General features: G+C 31.2%; 5 protein-coding genes and 1 pseudogene across 10 annotated transcripts; 4 read left to right on the top strand and 2 right to left on the bottom strand.

Annotated features, from left to right (window-relative positions):
* Window positions 1-983, top strand: LOC126770322 (intraflagellar transport protein 20 homolog B-like). The gene is made up of 3 exons (XM_050489688.1): window positions 1-291; window positions 541-695; window positions 818-983. The coding sequence occupies exons 1-3, from the start codon at window positions 168-170 to the stop codon at window positions 932-934; spliced, it is 396 nt and encodes a 131-aa protein (XP_050345645.1). The 5' UTR covers window positions 1-167; the 3' UTR covers window positions 935-983.
* A 303-nt stretch (window positions 984-1,286) lies between these two features.
* On the bottom strand, window positions 1,287-7,777 carry LOC126770292 (uncharacterized). 5 transcript variants are annotated; one of them, XM_050489631.1, is made up of 11 exons: window positions 7,552-7,777; window positions 6,681-6,887; window positions 6,152-6,386; window positions 5,960-6,051; window positions 5,572-5,695; window positions 5,036-5,223; window positions 4,699-4,951; window positions 4,187-4,414; window positions 3,556-3,693; window positions 3,004-3,413; window positions 1,287-2,559 (listed from the first exon to the last, which is right to left on the bottom strand). In XM_050489631.1, the coding sequence occupies exons 2-11, from the start codon at window positions 6,789-6,791 to the stop codon at window positions 2,323-2,325; spliced, it is 2,016 nt and encodes a 671-aa protein (XP_050345588.1). In that variant the 5' UTR covers window positions 6,792-6,887; window positions 7,552-7,777; the 3' UTR covers window positions 1,287-2,322. The 5 variants fall into 5 exon arrangements, with proteins under 5 accessions (XP_050345588.1, XP_050345589.1, XP_050345591.1 ...); XM_050489632.1 differs by having other exon boundaries at window positions 3,556-3,681; XM_050489634.1 differs by having other exon boundaries at window positions 3,556-3,672.
* Window positions 7,569-8,319, top strand: LOC126770318 (uncharacterized; annotated as a pseudogene).
* A 3,569-nt stretch (window positions 8,320-11,888) lies between these two features.
* On the top strand, window positions 11,889-14,856 carry LOC126770299 (organic cation transporter protein). Its single transcript, XM_050489650.1, has 8 exons — window positions 11,889-12,105; window positions 12,173-12,255; window positions 12,356-12,515; window positions 12,820-13,146; window positions 13,514-13,738; window positions 13,862-14,079; window positions 14,243-14,442; window positions 14,598-14,856. The coding sequence occupies exons 1-8, from the start codon at window positions 11,957-11,959 to the stop codon at window positions 14,796-14,798; spliced, it is 1,563 nt and encodes a 520-aa protein (XP_050345607.1). The 5' UTR covers window positions 11,889-11,956; the 3' UTR covers window positions 14,799-14,856.
* Window positions 14,857-15,869: 1,013 nt separating this feature from the next.
* Window positions 15,870-17,445, top strand: LOC126770312 (BTB/POZ domain-containing adapter for CUL3-mediated RhoA degradation protein 3). Of its 2 annotated transcripts, none has more exons than XM_050489677.1 (3): window positions 15,870-16,220; window positions 16,300-16,559; window positions 16,671-17,445. In XM_050489677.1, the coding sequence occupies exons 1-3, from the start codon at window positions 16,055-16,057 to the stop codon at window positions 17,121-17,123; spliced, it is 879 nt and encodes a 292-aa protein (XP_050345634.1). In that variant the 5' UTR covers window positions 15,870-16,054; the 3' UTR covers window positions 17,124-17,445. The 2 variants fall into 2 exon arrangements, with proteins under 2 accessions (XP_050345634.1, XP_050345633.1); XM_050489676.1 differs by having other exon boundaries at window positions 15,870-16,226.
* Window positions 17,446-19,600: 2,155 nt separating this feature from the next.
* On the bottom strand, window positions 19,601-20,837 carry LOC126770309 (INO80 complex subunit B). The gene is made up of 3 exons (XM_050489669.1): window positions 20,659-20,837; window positions 20,230-20,582; window positions 19,601-20,159 (listed from the first exon to the last, which is right to left on the bottom strand). Exons 1-3 carry the CDS (start codon window positions 20,708-20,710, stop codon window positions 19,614-19,616), a joined length of 951 nt encoding a protein of 316 aa, XP_050345626.1. The 5' UTR covers window positions 20,711-20,837; the 3' UTR covers window positions 19,601-19,613.
* Window positions 20,838-21,048: the final 211 nt, after the last annotated feature.

Here is a 21,048-nt window from a genome sequence, read left to right as displayed (position 1 = left end):
CTAATTTTGTCCCATTGTACTTTGCTAGGTTGCTAGGCAACAGATAAACACTAAATGTGTGAACTCTTTGGATATCACTAAACAAAACGCTTTTTCAGGCTTTCATTAGAATACACATACAATATATAACATTATTTGACACGATAAACAAACAGTACCTGAAAATAATGGCCGATGAACTACAAAAAGTTCACCTACATTATGATGATATTAATAAAATCAGAGTAATTGATAATACAGTTCTTAAGGAAACCGAAGATTTAAAGAATTCATGCAAGGATTATGATACGAGTATATATTTTTAGTTTCGCGCGAACTTGTCTGTCTTTGTGGAATTTATATAATTTATCTATTCGTTGACGTTGCACATTTATCTACAAATATAAGTATATTATATTATACATTCATATTGGTCTAAAAAAAGACACAACAAAACTCTGTCCGCTATAGTTTGTGCTAATATCTTTTTTCCTACGATTGTTTTTTTAAATCTTTGTAAAATAAAAACGTTTAGATAGTTATCAAAAACTATTTTTACAGAAGTACAAGACTTCGGGAATATAATTACTTCTTTACTTAGCATGTTGAAGGAGCTTGGTGATAATGTTGAGAGGCAAAAAATGGCTGCCATAGGAGCTACAAATTTACTCAAATCGATTGCAAAAGATAGAGAAAGTGAGCAAGCAAAACTACAAGTAAGGATGAATAAGTTTTTCCATTAAGAATAAATACAGGTTTTGTTCCAAAACAAGTTAATTCCTCATTATAAATTATAATCACAGTTATTATATAGAATTAACTACTATTATGCTTGCAGTCAGAAATAAACGACAAATCTATGATTTTGGAACAACTGGACTCTGAATATGATGCACTTCAAATTTTAGAAGCTACTCAAATGGAGACTATTGAATATCTCACACAACTCAGATAAATTTTGGAATATTTTGTAATCAATTGAATAGTAAATATATCGTTATCGGTAGAAATATATCGTTTTTAAATGAATCCAACCTGTCACTAAAATGAATTTACATTTTATCGTTGACAAATAAGTAATACAACTTGTTGGTCTGTAAAAATGTATTTTTAATTTATGCACACATGAAAGAACAGCCTGTAGACCAAACTGCTGCTTGGTATTTTGTAAATGTCAATTCAATTGTCTGTTTTATTTTGAGTCTGACTGATTAAATCCGATGTTTTCCCTTAATTTAACTATTATTAAAAAAATATCGACTACTTATGCAATTACAGAGTAACATAATATATAAATAATTACTGAATTAAAAATATACATTTACTCCCTTGATTCACAACATTTTATTTTAAAATAATTATAATGTAGGAACATGCCAATAACAATGTCACATGAGTTGTAACCAACACCTAAAAAGTAGTCTTGAAAGTTATTGCAATTTAATGACAATAGTAAGTTGACTACTACACTTAGAACTAATGTTTTCTTTCTTCATGAAATGTATTTTAGGTGCAAGTTAGAACAACAGTACCTTGATTGAAAATTTCATTAAAGTTAATTATTCTTTTCTAAATTATACTGAATTTTTTTTATTATCATTTGTAATAAATGTATTCATTTCAATTAGCCCAGTTTGTGCCTCACCCACCAAACAAGAAAACAAAACATGATATTCATATTCCTTCTTTAACTCAAAAATAAATCTTATAACTAACACCATTACTTACTTTCTTATATTCTATCATCATTAAGTCAGTTCTATAATATTTTATTACTCAAGCTGTTTTAGTCTCCCAGTGGTATCAAATATTTAAAAAAATACAATAATAATAGTCAATTGTCTTTTACAAAACATGAAGCACAGTATTTTAATAATAATTAAAGTTTATTTTCAAATGGCCAATTCAAAAAGTATATTAAAAAATGTCATATAAATAGGTACATATAATTAAACTAAAAATACAACTCATGATATTGACGCAAGATCTAAACGAATTAATGAAAAATTAGCGAATTGATTTTTTTACAAGTAAAGCATAAACAACATGTTTTAATCAAATCAATTCAAAATTATACATTTTTAGAAATAAAAAAAAAAATCATGATTCAATATAAAGTACACAGAATTTTCAAGAAAAAAATCGTATTATTTAGTAAAATAAGTCAGAAAAAATAATTATTCTTAATTACTCCATAACAAGAAAAACTATTTCTTCAAGTTTAGTAGAAAGTTAAGACTACCTGTATGTTAAAACTACAGTAGCAAATCATTGCAATGTCTCTAACAATATACTATACTCTGCATAGCTTGAACACTGTATACTTAAGTCAAATCGTAAGTTCTAAACACTTGAAGTCACTACTGAACTTGATAAGGGATCATCAATTTTTTGCCTCTTAGTCTCCTGTTGATCATCATCAATTTCGTCAGCAGCGCGTTTTTTCGAGCCCTCAACATTGTTTGTATATTGTCCGACGTCAGCAATAACACCATCTTTAAATCGCACTATAATTGCAGTCATGTTGTCACATCCTGTTCCATCTCCTATTGTACTTGGTGCCAAACAGTGATCAAACATCTAAAAAGATGATTACGTTTTGAGACATTTTTTTATAGTTTAGCTTCAGAATTTGTCATTCAATGAAATTAAAAAAGATCTGATTTAAGAATTATCCATGTAGTAAAATGCATTTAATTTAGAATACTCCTGTCACAAAACTTAATGTGTCCAGTTTTAGTACAATTACTTGAGACTTGGGAGTAACTGGTATAAAACTCATTTGCTATATTTGATCTATACATTCTAGCTGGTATTACAGTAAAATAACAGGTTTTATATGGTTATAAGATTAATGTTCATAAAATAGAGACAGACACATTATATGTTATCTACTAATTAATACCACCAAACTATATGCATGTTATCAAATTATTTACTACTATCCAATTATTCTCTTAAAAACCACTTAACAAAAAATAATTAGATTAGACAATTGAAAACAAATAAGTAGCATTTACAAACCTCCTCACAAATTTGCGATAGCCTCTCTCTACCTTCAGCCAATCTGGGAAGGATAAAGTTGCAAACATCTTGACTAGACATGTAGTTCCAGATCCCATCACAAGCTAACACCATAAACTGGTCTTTTGCAGATTCAATTGTTAATGTTTTCACATCAGGTAATGCCGTTATCATTTGCTCTTTAGCATCTAAGTCTTTGTTCTGTTTGTAAGAATGGTCTCCAATAGCTCGTGACAAATTTAACCCACCATTAATACGCCCATCATTTGATACTTTGCCACCTGCTTTTGTAATCCTGTCTAACTCTGGTGTATCCTCTGGTTTGTGGTCTATTGACATGTCGATTGCTTTGCCCTCTCGACATATTATGCAACGAGAGTCACCAGCATTTGCCACATATAACTCATTGCCTATAAAAAAGTATTAAACGTTTTTTTAAGAAAAATAAATATTTTCAACATGCTTTATTGTCTAAAATTAATGTAACTGCTGATGACGTTTAAAAGTTGAACACATAAATAATCTGGTATGTGACTTGCTATAAAAAAATACCTTTAAGAAGAGCTACAACTGCTGTGCAGCCACTATCATTTCCAGGTTCTTCTGCCATACTGAAGTCTCCTTCTTCATCACTTGATTCAGCTTCATACTCTTCTTCTTCATCTTCTTCTGGTTCACCTCCAAAAGTAACTTAGTAATTAGTTCAAAAAAGCAATTAAATAATAATTTGGTTTTTATAAGTATATAATTAATTTTTATAAGAGAAGCATATACATTATTTTAATGAAGAGTATATTATTAAAAATACAAAAGTTCAAATAACTACAGTTTGTTTCTAAATAACTATAATATTGATCAGCTTTTAATACAGCATGTATTTGAAGTTAATCACGAGTTACTTTAACAATGGGCCGGTTGGCGTGGTTGGTAGATACTTGCCTTTCACAATGAAGGTTGTGGGTGCGATTCCCACCCAGGACAGACATTTGTGTGAATGAACATGTATGTTTGTCCTGAGTCTGCGTTTAATTATCTATATAAGTATGTTTGTACAAAAGAAAAGTAGTATATGTAGTAAATCAGTTGTCTGGTTATCATAGTACAAGCTCTGTTTAGTTTGGGATTAGATGGCCGATATTTTAATCAATATTTTAGTTATTTTACATTATCATTATTTACTTACTTTCATTAGAAGATTCTTCCACACCATTAACATTTTCTTCATCAGAGGAATTTACTTCCCCACCCTCAAAGTTTTCATCATTTGAATCACTTTCATCATCATCATCATCGTCTGCAGAAGCTTGTCTTAAAAGAGTTTCATAAACAGCTGCAGCAGCACGTCGAAGTTTGGCTTTCTTAGGCTTTTCAGGAGTTGCTTTGTTTGAACTTGATACAGATGAAGCCTTATCTATATACAAAGAATATATATAATGCATACATAAACACAAAATACATAACGATCTTAGCTGCAAAATTTAGATTAAAATATATAATATGATTGTTTTTTTTTCTAGGTAAGATTAAATTCATTGGAGAAACATAGTCACATAAGCCAAGACACAAGATTATGTTTCCACAAACTGAAAATATATTGTTTGAAGTTTTAAATTAATTGTTAATATACAATTGCATTAAAACCATTATTATCATATATACATAAATACTGTTAACAAATTTTGACATGGTTTATACCTTTAGCTGAATCTGATTTTGCGGGAGTTGCTGACCCATTCGACGAACTTATGTTATTTTCTACATCAACTTTGGAGTTAGTAACCTCTCCATTACACACTTCAGATATGGCATCATTATCAGATTTCTTGGAATCTGCACTTTGTTCTGGCTGTGTGCAGTTTTCTCCTGAACTATCCGGTGTATTAGATGTCTTATCTAAATCCATAGCTATAGCTTTATCAACATTGTCATTTTGATCACTTGTGGACACCTACAGAGAAATATTATTATTTTATAAGCCTTATAAACAATTGTTACATGAATCAAATTAAACCAAATATTATTTCATACTCACTTCACCATTAACTTCTTTGTCATCATTAGAGTTTGTTGAAGAAACTCCACCAGTGTCATCATCAGTTTTTTTAATTTCTTCTTCTGAAGATAAACCATTTCTACTAGATGTAGCCTCATCAGTGTTCTGCTCAGAGCTTGATTCAGCTACTTCTACTAATTCCATAATTGAACTAGATGCTCCAGCACCTTTGACAAATTTATAACATGGAAAACCAAAGAAATATTTAAAGAAAACTGAAAGATTTTCTACTATAATATATATGTATGCCACAAAAGAAATAGTATTTATCTGTATGACTAGATTTTAACTTTTACCTAAATAGTTAAATAAGATGTAAATTCTATTAAAGCAAAAAACTGTAGAAGTCTAGTATGCTGTAATAATCATTGATATACTTTTAACTAATTTTTACAGAGATATTCTACAAAATATAAACGAAATAATTTCAATTACATTTTACCTTTATACTAAAAGTTTAATTTTAGCAAAAACCATATTAGTTAAGTTAACATTAACTATTTTATAAAGCTTACCCGAACCTCCTGGTTCTTCAGCATTTTTCTTGGCACGGAGGCAAGGTGACAGTGGTGTTGTTGTATCACCTAGTCTTGCTCGATGCAGAGATGTCAGTTTGTTTTCATATTTAGCCAGAACTTCCTAAGTAAAAAATTACCTTTTTATATATGTATTATGTTTAAAACACAAAAAAGAAAAAAAATGTGGTTATTATTTTGTATACTCCAAAATCATTGAGTACATAATTATTATACATTACAAGTGTTAAATGAAATATTTGCTAAAAAAACTTTGAAATACATAAACAATCACTATTTTTATATAGCTATTTTTTATTTAAAATAAAAAAAACTTAGCTTGGTAATTTCACCATGCTTTTGATATCATTAACATTTTAATTCATACCTGTAGTGGTAGTTTAGCCTCCTTGTATAGGTTACTAATATTTTCATCTTCTGATTCATCATTGTCACTAGGCCCTGGAGGGTTAATTTCACCTATACAGTAAATTATTGTTGTAAATAAACTTAAGAATGCATTTCACCTATACAGTAAATTATTGTTGTAAATAAGCTTACGATGTTAAGATGAACATACCTGCTAGTTCTTTTAAAATATCCATAACCTCTTTAGTGGCAATACTTGCATCAAATCCAAGAAAGGCATCTGTTAAAGCTTTAACCATGTCCCCATTTTTATATGCCTCTGTGTTCTTAATGAAATTTGGTAAATTTTGTGAACAATATGTAGCTACTTCTGCGCCTCCGTGACCATCATATACAGCAAACATTGAAGTGTTCTCGTCAAAATCCAAAATTGTGTTGTGAGCATCCTAAAAGCAATTATCCTAAATTATCGTAGCCAAGTCTTTAATAATGAAATATTAAAACATTCTGCAAACAAGCGGCGGCCTCATACTTTAGTGCCTTTAATTGTTTATGATATGCAACGGAATTACTTAAATAAATACGATACGCTTATACAACTTCGATTTGTCATTATCTACGGATGCACAGCCGCAATCATGGGAACTTTTCCACATCAATTTATAAGCAGTTAGATTTTAGCGACGAAAACAGAACTAGATTCAGTATAATTACTAATGAGTATCGAAACACTATCTTACCTCTTGGTTGACACGCCAACCCTGCATGGAGCTTGCACCGCATTCAAGTTTATCATTTGCTTCATCACTAGACATCTTCTCAGTAACTGGTTCTGATAAATACGCACCCATTTTACCAAGTTATTGCATGAAATATATTATTTGTTCCTATTGTAACGCAACTGACGCGCGAACTTCTATAAAAATTGTGCAGGCGGCAAGACTAAGCTGAGACACAGATAATTAATATTTTATTTTTTGCTATCTATCTTGGAAATAGCTATAAATGTTGCCAGTTCACTAAAATTGGCATGTTATTCGGAAAACTCTAAAAACTTAGTTATAAATGGCCAAATCTAGTATATTGTATATATATATGTTAGGCTCACTAAAAACACAGAACGATAAATTCCGTGGCTTTCATAATATTCGATCACAACATATAAAAAAACGCTAACGCAGAATGCGTTATAATATAAGCTGACTTAATGCAACCATAATATAAAATACAACGAACAGTCCTTTAAGTTTCTTTACCAAAACAGTAGAATTATTTGCGACTTTTGTAACTATGATCGTAAATACAGTGATTTGTCAAATCACTGTTTTATTTGGCATGATATGTACTGCGAACGCCCATATAATATCGTTTAAATTGTGGGCTTTAATCTTGACTAATTCCACATACACAATTTTATTTTTTAAATTACTTAAGGAATGAAGAAAATCAGTCGTTTTTAAATAATATTTAATATTTGTTTCAACAAGTGTAATAATAAATAAAATGTACCTGTGAGTTCAGTTATCCACCGGCTTTAACTTTAAATAATTGTTTGAACCCTATTCTAAATTACTTATCTTATAATTTGCCACATCACTGCCTACCACTTACTTTTGCAAACACTATAATGGATCAACTCCAGCAATCGATTGAGCTGCTACGTTCACAGCTCAAATGAATGAGTCCCAGAGGGAAGTTCGGGCGTCCATTTCTGCAGCTAGTCCGATATCCAATATACATGCGCAATTTAGTGCATTAAGAGCTTTTAAGTGATGACTGCGCTGGAGAATTTGCAGGTGCAGCTTCAAATTCTCACCAGGCAGTAGGAAGACATGGAGGTCCAGTCCATGAGGAATATGTTGCTTGTTCATGGTGTGCCCCAGGTTCACAATGGAGATCTAGCTGAGATTGTGTGCAAGATGTTAAGGGAGCGGCTATCTTTGGCAGAAATCACAGTAAGCAATGTCAAGAGGTGCCATCGCTTGGGTCGTCCTAATAATAGTGACAAGCATCGTGCTATCTTAATAAAATTCAGTTATCAGGGGCTCCACAACAAGATATGGTACGGCAAATCTAAATTAAAGGGCAGCTCTATCACATTTTCTGAATTTCTGACGAAGGACCGACATGAAGCGTTTGTTGCGGCGCGTAAACGATTTGGGGTATCCCACGGCTGGACGAGGGATGGCTGTGTTGTTGTGGTAGATCAACGGCAAGCACCATCGGGTCGTCTCTATGGCTGAGGTTGACGCTATTCCGGAGGCGGCTAGCAGCGTCAGCAGTGCAGGCCACGTTGCGAAAGCGGCGCCGGCAACCTTGAGGCAGGTGGAAGCAGGGAAGCAGACCTTAGGCTTCGATTACTCCGAAACCAAATGTTAATGTTAGGCCCAGAAAGATCTATAGAAAATAGTTCTCTTTAGCTCATATGTGTGATCTTGCTTTATTCTCTTGTATGGATTAACTTCTTAGTTATAAACGTCATTAATAGCATTTAAAATTTTCATTTCTCATTATTTTTAAAAAACAACTCTATGCCTATATTATTTGGGCTTATATTTGATTATGCTGCAATAAAGTCGCACTCTCAACGAGTGACGCGGGCTCACTTTCTCACGGCTTCTTTGCAACTGGTTATCTTATATTTCTAATGACCGTCACAGGCCTCGTAAATCTATTGCATTGTTTACTTATAATGTTATTTTTTACACAGGTAGGGAATTTATTTTAACATATGTTCAACTTAATAACTTTGTTAACTGCATTTCAATTTAATTAATGTTACTTTTTATATAAATTTGTATAACTAATTTTTTAAGATACGTTTTAACTAGCAGGTTGATTAATGTTTAAGAACAAAAATACCATTTGTTTCTTTTTAATGTATTTTTCGATGTTTTTATGTTTCTGTTTACTTTTATAACTTTTATTCTATAAACAATTATTTTTGCACTGTTTGTTTCACGCTATGGCCTCTTTCACGCTGTTGGTGAATATGGGGCACAGTTACAGTAAATAAGAAATACTAATTATTAAGTTGGTTTTAAAATTATTTATTTTTTATTAATTTTAATTTATATTATTTATTTTTTATTATTATAATGTGCTCAAATTGTATTATACGTAGTGATGCATTTCTGTCGTTGTCTTCGGGTGATGATTCATTGAGTAACTTAAGTCTTCAAAGTGCAATTTCTTTCCTTCCACTTAACGCCAATCTCAATTCTCTCTTCTGTTATTGTGTGAAAAATTTCAACGTTGTTCACATAAATGCCTAGAGTATTGCGGCTCATTATCCTAACATGCTTGCATCTTTTTAGTCCCGTAATATTCACGCCATTTTAGTATCGGAATCATAGCTCAAGCCCTGTTTACCGTCTACATCGTATTCTTTGCCAGGATTCCATCTCATTGGTAACAAAAGGACAGGTGTGGCGATCTATCTTAAATCCCCTTACGGCGACCCATAGATTTCCAAATTCCACCCCTTCTCTTCTTGAACTTAACCTTGACCTTAATTGAGAATATGCACATCCTGTCTATTCTGTACTGTGTGTTGTTTCACCATGTTACTCTCCCTTACTTGAAGGAGAAATTTTTATTTTTAGGGAATCCTGGAGAAGAACTTCGTTCTTTTTTTTATATAGAATAGGAAGGCGGACGAGCATATGGGCCACCTGATGGTAAGTGGTCACCAACGCTCTTAGACATTGGCATTGTAAGAAATGTCAACCATCGCTTACATATCCAATGCGCCACCAACCTTGGGAACTAAGATTTTATGTCCCTTGTGCCTGTAATTACACTGGCTCACTCACCCTTCAAACCGGAACACAACAGTATCAAGTATTGCTGTTTTGCGGTAGAATATCTGATGAGTGGGTGGTACCTACCCAGACGAGCTTGCACAAAGCCCTACCACAAACAAAAAAAGAGTATTATATGAGTTCTGTGAAGAGATGGATTTTAAGAGCCTGAATATAAGTCATCTTTTTATAATAATTCTTTTACAGTTCAGACTATTAAGGTCTGGAATGACCTTCCTTTAAATATTCGGGAGGCCAAATCCATAGATATTGATAAAAACCTTGTAAAAGATCACTTTTTGTCTGAAATGCCTTATCACCAATAATTTCTTTTATTTTTATTATTTTTTTATTTTTCATTTTTATTTCTTTCTAGTTATGTTTGATGACTTATCGTTTTTATTCGTTCTTTTGTATGTCGTATGTTTTTATATTATGTACTTGTAATTTTATATCTATTGATAATATAATTTCTTTATTTTAATTATATATTAATGTTATTTTATTTATTATTACAGCACCACCTACCACATATCCTATGAGTTATTACTTACACCGTTGGTTGCCTGGAAGAAATCGCTATGTAGCGATAAGGTCGCCAAAATTGTATGCTACTTTTATTTAGGCTGTATCCATGTTTTGTATTTTTTTCTATTTGTGATGTATAATAAAGTATTAAGTAAAGTAAATGAATGTAAAAAAATCTTAAACGACATTCATTTGTCGAGATTTATTAATCCTCGTAGCTTTTTTACCTTAGTGACAAGATAGCGTATGAATTGTGATGATAAAGGTGTCTATGTATGTATTCTTTTGGTGTCTGTCTGTGTGTGTGTGTGTGTGTGTAAATTAAGGTTGCAATTGCGATTTGAAATAAGTCGTGCGTGCGTAACGACAATTGTAATTAAATTCGTAGGAAAATGTTATTAATGCGTACTATGTTGTAACGTGAACGTCACGTCACGGTTTTATCTGTGCCGTTTAGGCAGGCTAGTGGCTACTCCCAATAGTCCCAAGTCCCACTACAAAAAGCAGCAGCAGTCCAGCTGCAGGTTGACTGAAAAATCGCGGATGGCATTTTCGGTTGGTTTAATACTACAATAAATAAATCTTGTACCATGACCCTGATCACTTTATTTACGTTTGTCTGAAATCGATTGCACAGGACGCAGATAATAAATTAGAAGATTAAACGCAACTTCTCTGATGTCATAATGTCCTAGCTTCGTATCCAGTGACATAATTCAATCATCAATTGTTGTTTCGTTTTTTTTCTGTATATGAAACAAATAATAGACAAATAAAGTATAGAAATACTTAATTTAAAAATAAAACATAACGTGTAGGTACTTAAAATATATTTAAAAAAATACTTCATCTATATAATTTCAAGAGAAAATAAAAATAGGGTTACTTTCAGTACTTTCAGACTATTTAAAATATATTTTATATTTCAAAAGCGTCATACATTTGAAGCACCTTTATACTTTATACGCATTATTTCAATGCGCACAATACACAAACTAATGGATTACATAATGGTACGTTATCGATAAACGAAATATTATTTAATTTAATGTTAAGCGACTGGGCGTTTATCGTGATGTTATATGGTTACTAAATATTTATTTTCTTAAAATGTAATTCAAACACATTGGCATATCAGTCTACTCACATAAGTAGCTATTCACGTCTATTAAAAAAGGAGAAAATGGTGTTTGTTCGTTTTAGAAATTTCCACAAAATAAAATTAATCTGAAACAATTATTATTGCATGAAGATTCTGTGTGGCTAATTATTTGTAAGCTAAAAAAAAGTAGGCATTAACATTGTTCTTTGCAGATGTAAAAATTAATTCATAAGTTTAAGATTATCCTTAACAAAAATAATAACAAAAATTACATATAGAAAAATATATATATACATTAACAAAGAACTGATATTGTTATGAAAATTTAAATTACCCCTGCGAAGATTGGGATTTAAGCTAGTTTATTTTAAAACAATTCCTGTGAATATTTGCTTACAAAGAGATAAAGAAATCTCAAATAAATAAAATGATATAGCTACCGTTTGTGAGGATGCCTTTATTAGGTATATAAGAGTTGTATGATATTGTTTCTTAGTTATAATTTTGTAACAACATGGACAGTATTTATGACCGCACACTTTATGAGATTGGAAATGAGGGCAAATATCAAAAACGTTTTGAGATGACATATCTCGTAATATTTTTAGGATTTTGGGGTATGACATATATGAATATGATTCTCTCCCTTGCAATCACACCACATATGTGTAAAGTTCCAGAGAAACCGGGAAATATTAGTGACCTGGATTGGAAAATAATAAATATACCAAGGTAGGGAACATCATTATATTTAATAATTTATATTTTCTTTTTCTTTTAAATATAAGATTTTTTTTAGGTATGAAGATACTATTACGAAGCAAACTAAATTCGAAAATTGTCTAATTTATGCCAACCCAAACAAAAATAATAACACTAAGGGTATGTACGTATATACGTACCAATATGTATCGATAAAGATAATTGTTGTAAAGTCTCAGTGAGTAACTAGAACCTCATATTTTTATACCTGTTTATATAGCATGTCAAGAATACACTTATGATAATACTTGGTACGATACGACGGTGCCATCAGAAAATAATTGGGTGTGCGACAAAGAATTGAATGTCGCCAATATATTGGCCTATAGCAAAGTTGGAGATATTATTGGATCAATTTTTTTCGGCTGGTTTAGTGACGTGTAAGTATTAAACATTTTATTTTTATAAAATGTCAATATTAGCTAGGTATTTATTACAATCCTGGAAATCCGATGACCATATCCTCTCTAATTGTGCAATGTTAATTTATTATAAATAAATATATATATATATATATATATATATATATATATATTATAAATATATAAACCGTTGTGGACTTTTCTATAGATATTTAATTAATAAAAAAGAGAGAAGAGATAATTTTATTTCATTAGTAGAAGTGTTATTTAAGAGATACGATCACGCTTGACAAAACGCACATTCAAAATTGTTTTCTTACAGATATGGCCGACGGTATACATACATAATTTCAGTAACGATGTTGATATTTGGTCGCTTAATTTCTTTCGTAGCAGGAAATTCTTATATCATATTTACTATTGGCTGTTTCATTGGGAATTTACCATCTTGGTCAGCACCACAAAACGTTACTTCCATAGCCATAGAAATGACTTCAACAAGACGCCGCTCTATTATTGCTAGTTTACGCTTTACAGCTTATAGTACCGGCCTCTTTGTGATGGGCTTATTATATTGGTGGATCAGGGACTGGAGAATGTTTACTATAGTTACAACAGCTCCTTTAATTCCTTTTCTAATAATTTCGTGGTATGTACCTTTCATTACGTTTTACTTATTCAATAACAAATACGTGTTTTTTATATAGAAAAGGTAGGTGGACGAGCATTTGGGCCACCTGATGGTAAGTGATCACTAAAGCCCATAGACATTGGCATTGTAAGAAATGATTAACCATCACTTACATCGCAAACAACTTGCCTGTAATTACACTGGCTCTCTCACCCTTCAAACCGGAACACAACAATACCAAGTACTGCTGTTTTGCGCTAGAATATCTGATGAGTGGGTAGTACCTAGCTTGCCAGACGAACTTGTACAAGGCCCTACCACCAGTAGAGTAAGTAAGTGGTTTTTATAATCATCTAGATACATATATTAATTTTAAACTTCTCAGGAGAATGATCGAATCTCCTCGATGGTTATACACGCAAGGTAGATTACATGAATCATTAGATCAACTAAAGAAAATAGCAAAAGTTAATAAAAAAAAAATCGAGGACAGCACAGAAAAAGAGATGTTGAGCGCAAATTTGAGCGAAAAACCTCAATCTTTTGGTGTAATGATGTTGTTCTCATCAAAACAACTTACAATAAATACCATATTACAGGGCATAATTTGGTAAGTAAGTAGATTTTCGTTGTTTATAACTAAGATTAACAGCTGTCAACATGGAAAGAATATCTACTTAAATGTTGATTACATCTTAAAATATATTATTATAAACATCAATTACTTTTACAGGATTGTTTCTTCGTTGAGCTATGTGCTGTTATTAATGAGATCGGGAGAAAAAACAGACGGAAATCCATTCCTTGATTTCGCTTGGCAATCATTAATAGAAGTGCCTGCAGTCTATCTAGCTACTTGGCTTGCAGATAAAATTGGTCGCCGTTATACAGGAATGGTATCAATCGGAGTTACCGCAGCTATGTGGACAAGTATAGCTATTAGAGAAAATAGTACGTGTAAAATATACCATAATACCTAAATATGCATGGTCTATAATACCACTTTGTCATAAGCTTCAATTCATATCAAGCTTTTAGCAAAAAGTTGTACCTTTTAGCTTTTATATATAGATTATATATACAATTTGTAAATAACGTTTCTATTTCATATAAGGCGCAGGAGGTTGGATTCGTGAATGGTGGATGGGAACTTTATTGAACATTGTTGCCAGATTAGCAACAACTGTGACATTTTTTATAATTAATTTGCTAAACATGGAACTTTATCCAACTTGTATTAGACAAACGGGGACAGCTTTAGGAAATATTGTAGCTGGAATAACTTCAGTAGTTGCTCCTTATGTACTGTATTTGGTAAGAATTGCGATTTTTTGTATTTCAATAAGAATGATCTTATTATATTAAACGAAACTAATCAATAATATACCATTAAAAGAAGATGCTATAAAAATTAATATAACAAGATCATTATTTATTGTTATTAGTTACTTATTGTTATTGTTTTATAGGGACGGCGAATTGACCCAAGGTTACCTGGTATTATTTTGACAGCTACATGTTTACTGGGTATTCTAGCATCGTATTTGCTACCCGAAACCTTAAAAGCTAAATTACCGGAAACATTAGAAGAAGCCCAAGCATTTGGACGTAAAAATAAAAGGATTGATTCGAGACAATTAAAACCTTTAAAAGCATCACAAAATGTGTGATATACGAAGAGCAAACTACTTTTTAATTTACTCGAATATTTACTAAAAATGTATCAAATGCAACATATCTGTAAATTTAAATAAATTATATTCTTTTACGTTATAAATAGACATACTAAAAATAAACAAAATTAATAAAAATATTATGTTTTATCCCACGCCATATTTGACATACCTTCCTTAACTTTACTTTGACTATAAGTCTATAGTGCCGAGATGGCCATGTGAATAGAATATTGAATCGTGTGACGATTTTCTTGAAGTACATGAGGATAATTTGCGCTAAATAAGATATTATATAGAACTAATCTGTTATTCGCCATTATTTCTTTACATTAATTGAACATAGATAGTACTGCCCGTGTTCCTATATTTTTTTTAATATTTTGAGACTTGTGTTGTTCTAATGTGCGCTACCACCGCATGTTGCGCTAATGAAGAGCTTAGAACACGTCGCGAACGCCTTTTCATTGTCGACGAGGACTATAATTAGGAAACGATTGTACTCGTGATACTCTGTGGTAATATTCTGTAAGACATTATTGATAAGGCTTAAAAAACCCCAAGTCATTACTGGGAACCATTGTTCTTCACTGGAACGAATTAGCAACTGTGATACTATATCGCCAGGACATTTTCGCTAGAGTGTACTAAGTATAAAATTTTCTATTTTTTGGAACTTTTAGCTTTGTCCTTAGTTTTTCACTTGTAATTAAAATTATGCTTGTAATTAGAAAAGAAACTTGGATTCTTCTAAAACTACATCCGATTCCCTACAAATTGGACGCCTAAATTACTTATTTAGTCAAAACGAGTAGCCAATGGATTTTTTGTAATTTTAGTTTTGTAATATTAATTTAATTTAAGAATTAATAACCTAATGGTTCCTATTATTATTTTTTCAACACCTATAAAAATTACTTATACACTTGTTTATTACACGTCTTGTACTTGGTCGTTCCTGCATTCAAGGCCTTATATTTTTCTTTGTATATTCTGTTACGTTTGTATTGTATGTTACTATCTGTATTTAATATTTATCGATTATCAAATATCTGTGTGATGGTAAATGTAAATTTTATAAATGGCGGTGCTGAGTACTGGTATTAAATTCAACGCTGTTAAATTAAATATTGTTCTCATAATGATTGAAATAATAATTTAAAGCTTAAGATTTTGTGATTTTCTCAACACTTCGATATCGGAAGTGTTATCAGTATTTGTGTTTTATTGTATACATAAGTTAGTTTTATAAAATGTCGGGCGATCACAAAACATTGATAAAGGGTAGTCCCTCGCAATATGTAAAATTGAACGTAGGTGGGACTTTATTTTATACTACAATTGGCACTTTGACCAAAAGTGATAATATGTTGAGAACAATGTTTAGCGGTAGAATGGAAGTTCTTACCGATTCAGAAGGTGATGGTAATTTCTTTAGTAATATTGTATTTTATCGATTTACGGAGTTACATATATTTATGTATGTCCAATTTTTAAGGGTGGATATTAATCGATCGTTGTGGCAAGCATTTTGGGACTATTCTGAATTATCTTCGTGATGGAACAGTGGCATTGCCTGATACCTTTCGAGAAATAATGGAACTGTTAGCTGAAGCTAAATACTTCTTAATCGAAGAGCTCACCGAGTCATGCCAACAAGCTCTTAGTAAGAAAGAAAGAGAAGCTGAGCCAATATGCAGAGTTCCCCTAATAACGTCGCATAAAGAGGAGCAACTTCTCATCATGTCAACTTCTAAGGTTTGTATTATAAGTTTATAATTTAAAATACAAATGATATATGATATTTATCGCATTTTAACATATAAATATTAATAAATTAGAAAATATTAATTGTATGTTTTGCTTCAGCCCGTTGTAAAACTGCTGATCAACAGACACAACAACAAGTATTCTTATACAAGCACATCAGATGATAATTTGCTAAAGAACATTGAACTATTTGACAAGCTGTCTCTACGATTCAGCGGGCGTGTCCTTTTTATAAAGGATGTTATTGGCTCCAATGAAATATGCTGCTGGTCCTTTTTTGGACATGGCAAAAAATGTGCTGAAGTTTGTTGTACATCGATTGTTTACGCAACTGATAAGAAACATACTAAAGTGGAATTTCCTGAAGCCCGAATTTATGAAGAAACATTGGGCATTTTACTGTATGAAAGTAGAAATGGACCTGACCAAGACTTGATTCAAGCCACATCATCACGTGGTGCTGTTGGTGGACTGTCCTGCACAAGCGATGAGGAAGAGGAGCGCTCTGGGTTAGCTCGTTTGAGGTCAAATAAGCAGAACAATCAATCTTAGCGGTTACAGTCCGGTTTGGCTCGTCTCCGGAGCTCCAAACGTACAAACGTTTGATACCGAGCCGGTTTTTACTTTCCACTATGCTGGCTACCATGCTTAGGATTTTAGATTTGACTGAACTATTGTCTACTCTGTGAGTTGTCTTCTGTGACTTCCTTGTCTAATGGTGATTTTGAACATTAAGTGAATGAAGCATTTATAATAGTTGGAAATATGAACAATACACATTTGTGTACACATAAACACTGAATGAGTGAAAAAGAACAAAATATATATAAACATGTTTTAAACATAGTTTAATTCAAGACATGAGACGTAAATTCACGTAACAGCCTGCAAGTGTTGGTGTTGGGGGTGGTTTGAGGTTATCCTTTTACAGAGGTGGATTAAAAAAACCTTTTAAAACAAGTCATGAACTAAAAATACAATCATTTATGTGTATCAATATAATATTTCTGGTACCATTATTAGATCTACAATGTGCTTCTTACAATATTTCAATTCAAAGAGTATGTAAATTATTTTAGTTTGACATGCAGTATTGTATTTGTTTATGAATGTATAATGATAGTTGATTTTTTACCAATTCAAACATTTTTCCTAATAACTTCGTACTAGAAAAGCATATTGAATTTATATTCTAGTATTATATAAAGGAATTAGCTGAGTAGTATTTTAACAATATGATAACTATGTACAACCTTTATAGTACATTATTCATAGAATAAGCTTAAAAATTGATCACATAATTGAGAGCTCAATAATAAGCCAAATTGATGTTGTCTTTTAAAAATTAGCTCCAAGTTTATATTTAGGATATGTATTTAAATTATCTATTAGAATGATCTTCTAAATGTTATTGTAAGCACACTTAAGTACTGAGATAGAAAATACAAGAGATAAAATAAAAAGCAGAAAAATGAAAATAAATTTTCTAAGATTATTGTTATTAGGAACTCAAGTTATTTCAAATACTACTTTTATAGTGATACGTAGCATGTTAGTTGACTTTGCATTAGTCATGATAAATGTTCCCAAGATGTATGTAGATTGTAGGTACGGGGGTGGCATGCAGTGGCCTCTCACATTAAATGTAAGGTGCATGTTCAATGTATTTATGTGTATCTTTAGCATTAAGTTGTGATACAACAGGTGAGTTAACTTGAGACCTCTATAGAAAAAGGCATCTCAACTGAGATGTCTTGTTAAAATTATAAATAATACACATTTTATCTCTGAATGAAAACATTTAATAAATATTTTTGAAAGAATTGTACTGTTAAGTTGAGGTTTCAAGTAAGCTTTGAGTCGATGATTATGCATGTTTAAAATGACACATTATTGATGCCACTAGTTAAAAAGCTGAATCTAGTCTGATATTTATTGTTCCAATTCTATTGTAATGAGAATATTTATATCAGTGGGAATGATTTGAGGCTATTACTTATTTGTTATTATCCTGTAAGATATATTTTTAAGCCTTTCCAATTTAAAGTTATGAAATGTTGATAGATTGACTTTATATCTCTCTTGAATTGTGTATTAAAAATATTTATCTTAAAGAACGTCTAAGTCATATGAATATTTCACAATAGTAAATTTTACTTCAATAGATTGAGATTTCAATTTATTAAAACTAAATGTCTAGTAAGCAAAATTGATAAATCATTTTTGTATAACATCTTAATAAATGTTTATCTCTTTTAAAATATATGCTCACTGTTTAGATGTCATATTAGTGTTGTTTTATTTTAGAAAAAGCATCTTCCTGGATACATATTTTTGAGTAGTTAGGATGGATATAGATAAACTACATAGGATATTTGTGTCCTTAAATTGTATAAAATAAACAATAAATTTACAATTAGGACCAGTATTACAAAAGATTTAAATAAAGGCATAAGAAAAAAAGGGCATACTATAGGATGTATTAGCAATTAGGCATTGAATAGCTTATATATAAATAATTTATCGGTTTCATTTGCCACATATTACCAAAATGTGGCAAAGAGTGACCCCATAATGGAAGTCCTTGCAGGAGGAATATAAACAATACAGTAGAAATAAATGTAGATGTATTATCACTTTGGCAATCTGACAATTTACATTAATTGATACTTTTTTCTTGTAAGGAATCAAAATAGAAATAATATATTTAGCAATTAAAATAAAAAAGAGCATGGACAGAAAGTCTAGATATTCAAAAAATATATATACATATATAAGGAATTTACATTCACTACAAGGCAGATAAAATAATGTTTGCATTAAATTGACAGTTTTTCTAGGAAGCTACAACTACTACAACTTCAAATTTTGACGCAAAATCGTATAAATGCTAACCAAATTCATAAATCTTTTTTTAGTTAATTAGATTGGACTTATGGTTAGTTATGTACTTGTCTATAAATAGGCATGAAATGTTACATTACATTGCTCATATAAAATCAAGTATTATGATAATTATATAAAACTCATTATTTTATTACTTTATTGATGTTCATTTATAAGTAAATTTTTTTTGTAACATTCTAGACTACATAACGGTACATCTGTTTTGGAACAGTTGTATTTTTTTATTTGATTACATCCTTCAACACCACACAACGTTGGCTTTGGTGCATCTATTGGTGGTTTGTTCTCTAAAGGGAATTGTATATCTGGTGGAAGAGATAGAGATATTTCATTATCCCTATTTTTGTACACTATCATAGGTTCCCATTTCCTGACTGGTTTCCCTCTTTGGGCATTCTTGAGGTTTTTAGATTCTTGTTTCTTAAGAAGACGGTCCATAGTTTTCTTTTTATCTTTTTCCCTCTTTTCATCAGCTAGTTGTTTTCGTTTCTGTGATTTCAATGCAGCTTTTTGTATGGCTTCAGCTGTCATAACTTTTTCTTTATAGCCTGATGGTAGAGCAAGCAGTACCTCTCTACCAGGACTTGTCTCTTTATCGGTGCCTCGTTCATACATGGCTCTTTGTCTTGCAGTCATCATTTTAGGATCTTTAGGTTTAATTTTTTTTAATTCCTCATCAACCTGTAAATAAACATTAACAATGTAAGTAACGAAACAATATATATAAATAAAAGTGTAATATGACACATACCTCTTCAAGTTTTCCAGATTTTATTGCATCAAGCCATCTTTCCTCTTCACTTGAAGTTCCACTGTCACGGCCTTTTGTTTTCTTCTTTTTTGAGGAAATTTTTGGTGGAGTGCTTGATGATGATCCTGGCATTGACTTTCGCGAATCCGAAGATGACTTTACAGTTTGAGCCTTTAGAAGGTCGGCCGCAGAAGTACTTGGGAGCTCTTTTTTGGACTTCATTTTAAAAGATTTATCTAAACCCTCCTCATAGGCGACATCAATTGAACTATCACTATCATAATCGTTGTCGAACTTACGTTTTTTGTGTTTTTTATGTTTATGACGTTTAAGTTTCTTTTGAGGGGAAGCATCTAAAAAATCGTTACATTGTTGAGTTTAATTGATAGATTATTTTCTTTCATTAAAATATAAAAGTAATGTCTTTACCGATGACTATTTCGTCCTCCGTGGTACTCTGATCGCGTTGTCTTCGTACCATTTTCTTGTAAAAATTGTAAAGTTAGAAGTTTAACATCATTTATGTATGTCACAATAAAAAAAATTGATACCAACAGTTTCTTGTATCTATAATGTAAATAATATACAATTATGATATTGGTAGTAATTCAATTCTGTCACATTTTTTTTTAAATTTATAACTATAACCTACTGATGACAGCTCTGGAAACGAATCACATTGACATATAAACCATATTATGGCGACACTTCACTTGGCGTAGCCTAGCGATATTGCTTTAGTTGCCTAAACATTTAGTAGTTGTATTATTTTAAATTTGCTAAAAACGTCAACATTTTTGAACTCAAACTATATTATGT

This window comes from Nymphalis io, chromosome 8, assembly GCF_905147045.1.
Source record: "Nymphalis io chromosome 8, ilAglIoxx1.1, whole genome shotgun sequence".
Classification (NCBI taxonomy): Eukaryota; Metazoa; Arthropoda; class Insecta; order Lepidoptera; family Nymphalidae; genus Nymphalis; species Nymphalis io.
The sequence above is the reverse complement of the archived record's forward strand: the minus strand, read 5'-3'. Positions and strand labels throughout refer to the sequence as shown.

Bases quoted from the DNA above. Each gene is read 5' to 3' on its own strand.
- LOC126770322 (XM_050489688.1), top strand. From the start codon at position 168: ATGGCCGATGAACTACAAAAAGTTCACCTACATTATGATGATATTAAT. The intron at 292-540 runs GTATATATTTTT...CTATTTTTACAG, and splicing joins ATGCAAGGATTATGATACGA to AAGTACAAGACTTCGGGAAT. The intron at 696-817 runs GTAAGGATGAAT...TTATGCTTGCAG, and splicing joins GTGAGCAAGCAAAACTACAA to TCAGAAATAAACGACAAATC.
- LOC126770292 (XM_050489631.1), bottom strand. From the start codon at position 6,791: ATGGGTGCGTATTTATCAGAACCAGTTACTGAGAAGATGTCTAGTGAT. The intron at 5,696-5,959 runs GTATGAATTAAA...TTTTTTACTTAG, and splicing joins AGGCTAAACTACCACTACAG to GAAGTTCTGGCTAAATATGA. The intron at 4,952-5,035 runs GTGAGTATGAAA...ATTTCTCTGTAG, and splicing joins ACAAAGAAGTTAATGGTGAA to GTGTCCACAAGTGATCAAAA.
- LOC126770299 (XM_050489650.1), top strand. From the start codon at position 11,957: ATGACATATCTCGTAATATTTTTAGGATTTTGGGGTATGACATATATG. The intron at 13,739-13,861 runs GTAAGTAAGTAG...TTACTTTTACAG, and splicing joins ATATTACAGGGCATAATTTG to GATTGTTTCTTCGTTGAGCT. The intron at 14,080-14,242 runs GTACGTGTAAAA...ATTTCATATAAG, and splicing joins TATAGCTATTAGAGAAAATA to GCGCAGGAGGTTGGATTCGT.
- LOC126770312 (XM_050489676.1), top strand. From the start codon at position 16,055: ATGTCGGGCGATCACAAAACATTGATAAAGGGTAGTCCCTCGCAATAT. The intron at 16,227-16,299 runs GTAATTTCTTTA...CCAATTTTTAAG, and splicing joins TACCGATTCAGAAGGTGATG to GGTGGATATTAATCGATCGT. The intron at 16,560-16,670 runs GTTTGTATTATA...GTTTTGCTTCAG, and splicing joins TCATCATGTCAACTTCTAAG to CCCGTTGTAAAACTGCTGAT.
- LOC126770309 (XM_050489669.1), bottom strand. From the start codon at position 20,710: ATGGTACGAAGACAACGCGATCAGAGTACCACGGAGGACGAAATAGTC. The intron at 20,583-20,658 runs GTAAAGACATTA...ACGATTTTTTAG, and splicing joins GGAGGACGAAATAGTCATCG to ATGCTTCCCCTCAAAAGAAA. The intron at 20,160-20,229 runs GTATGTGTCATA...GTTTATTTACAG, and splicing joins AATCTGGAAAACTTGAAGAG to GTTGATGAGGAATTAAAAAA.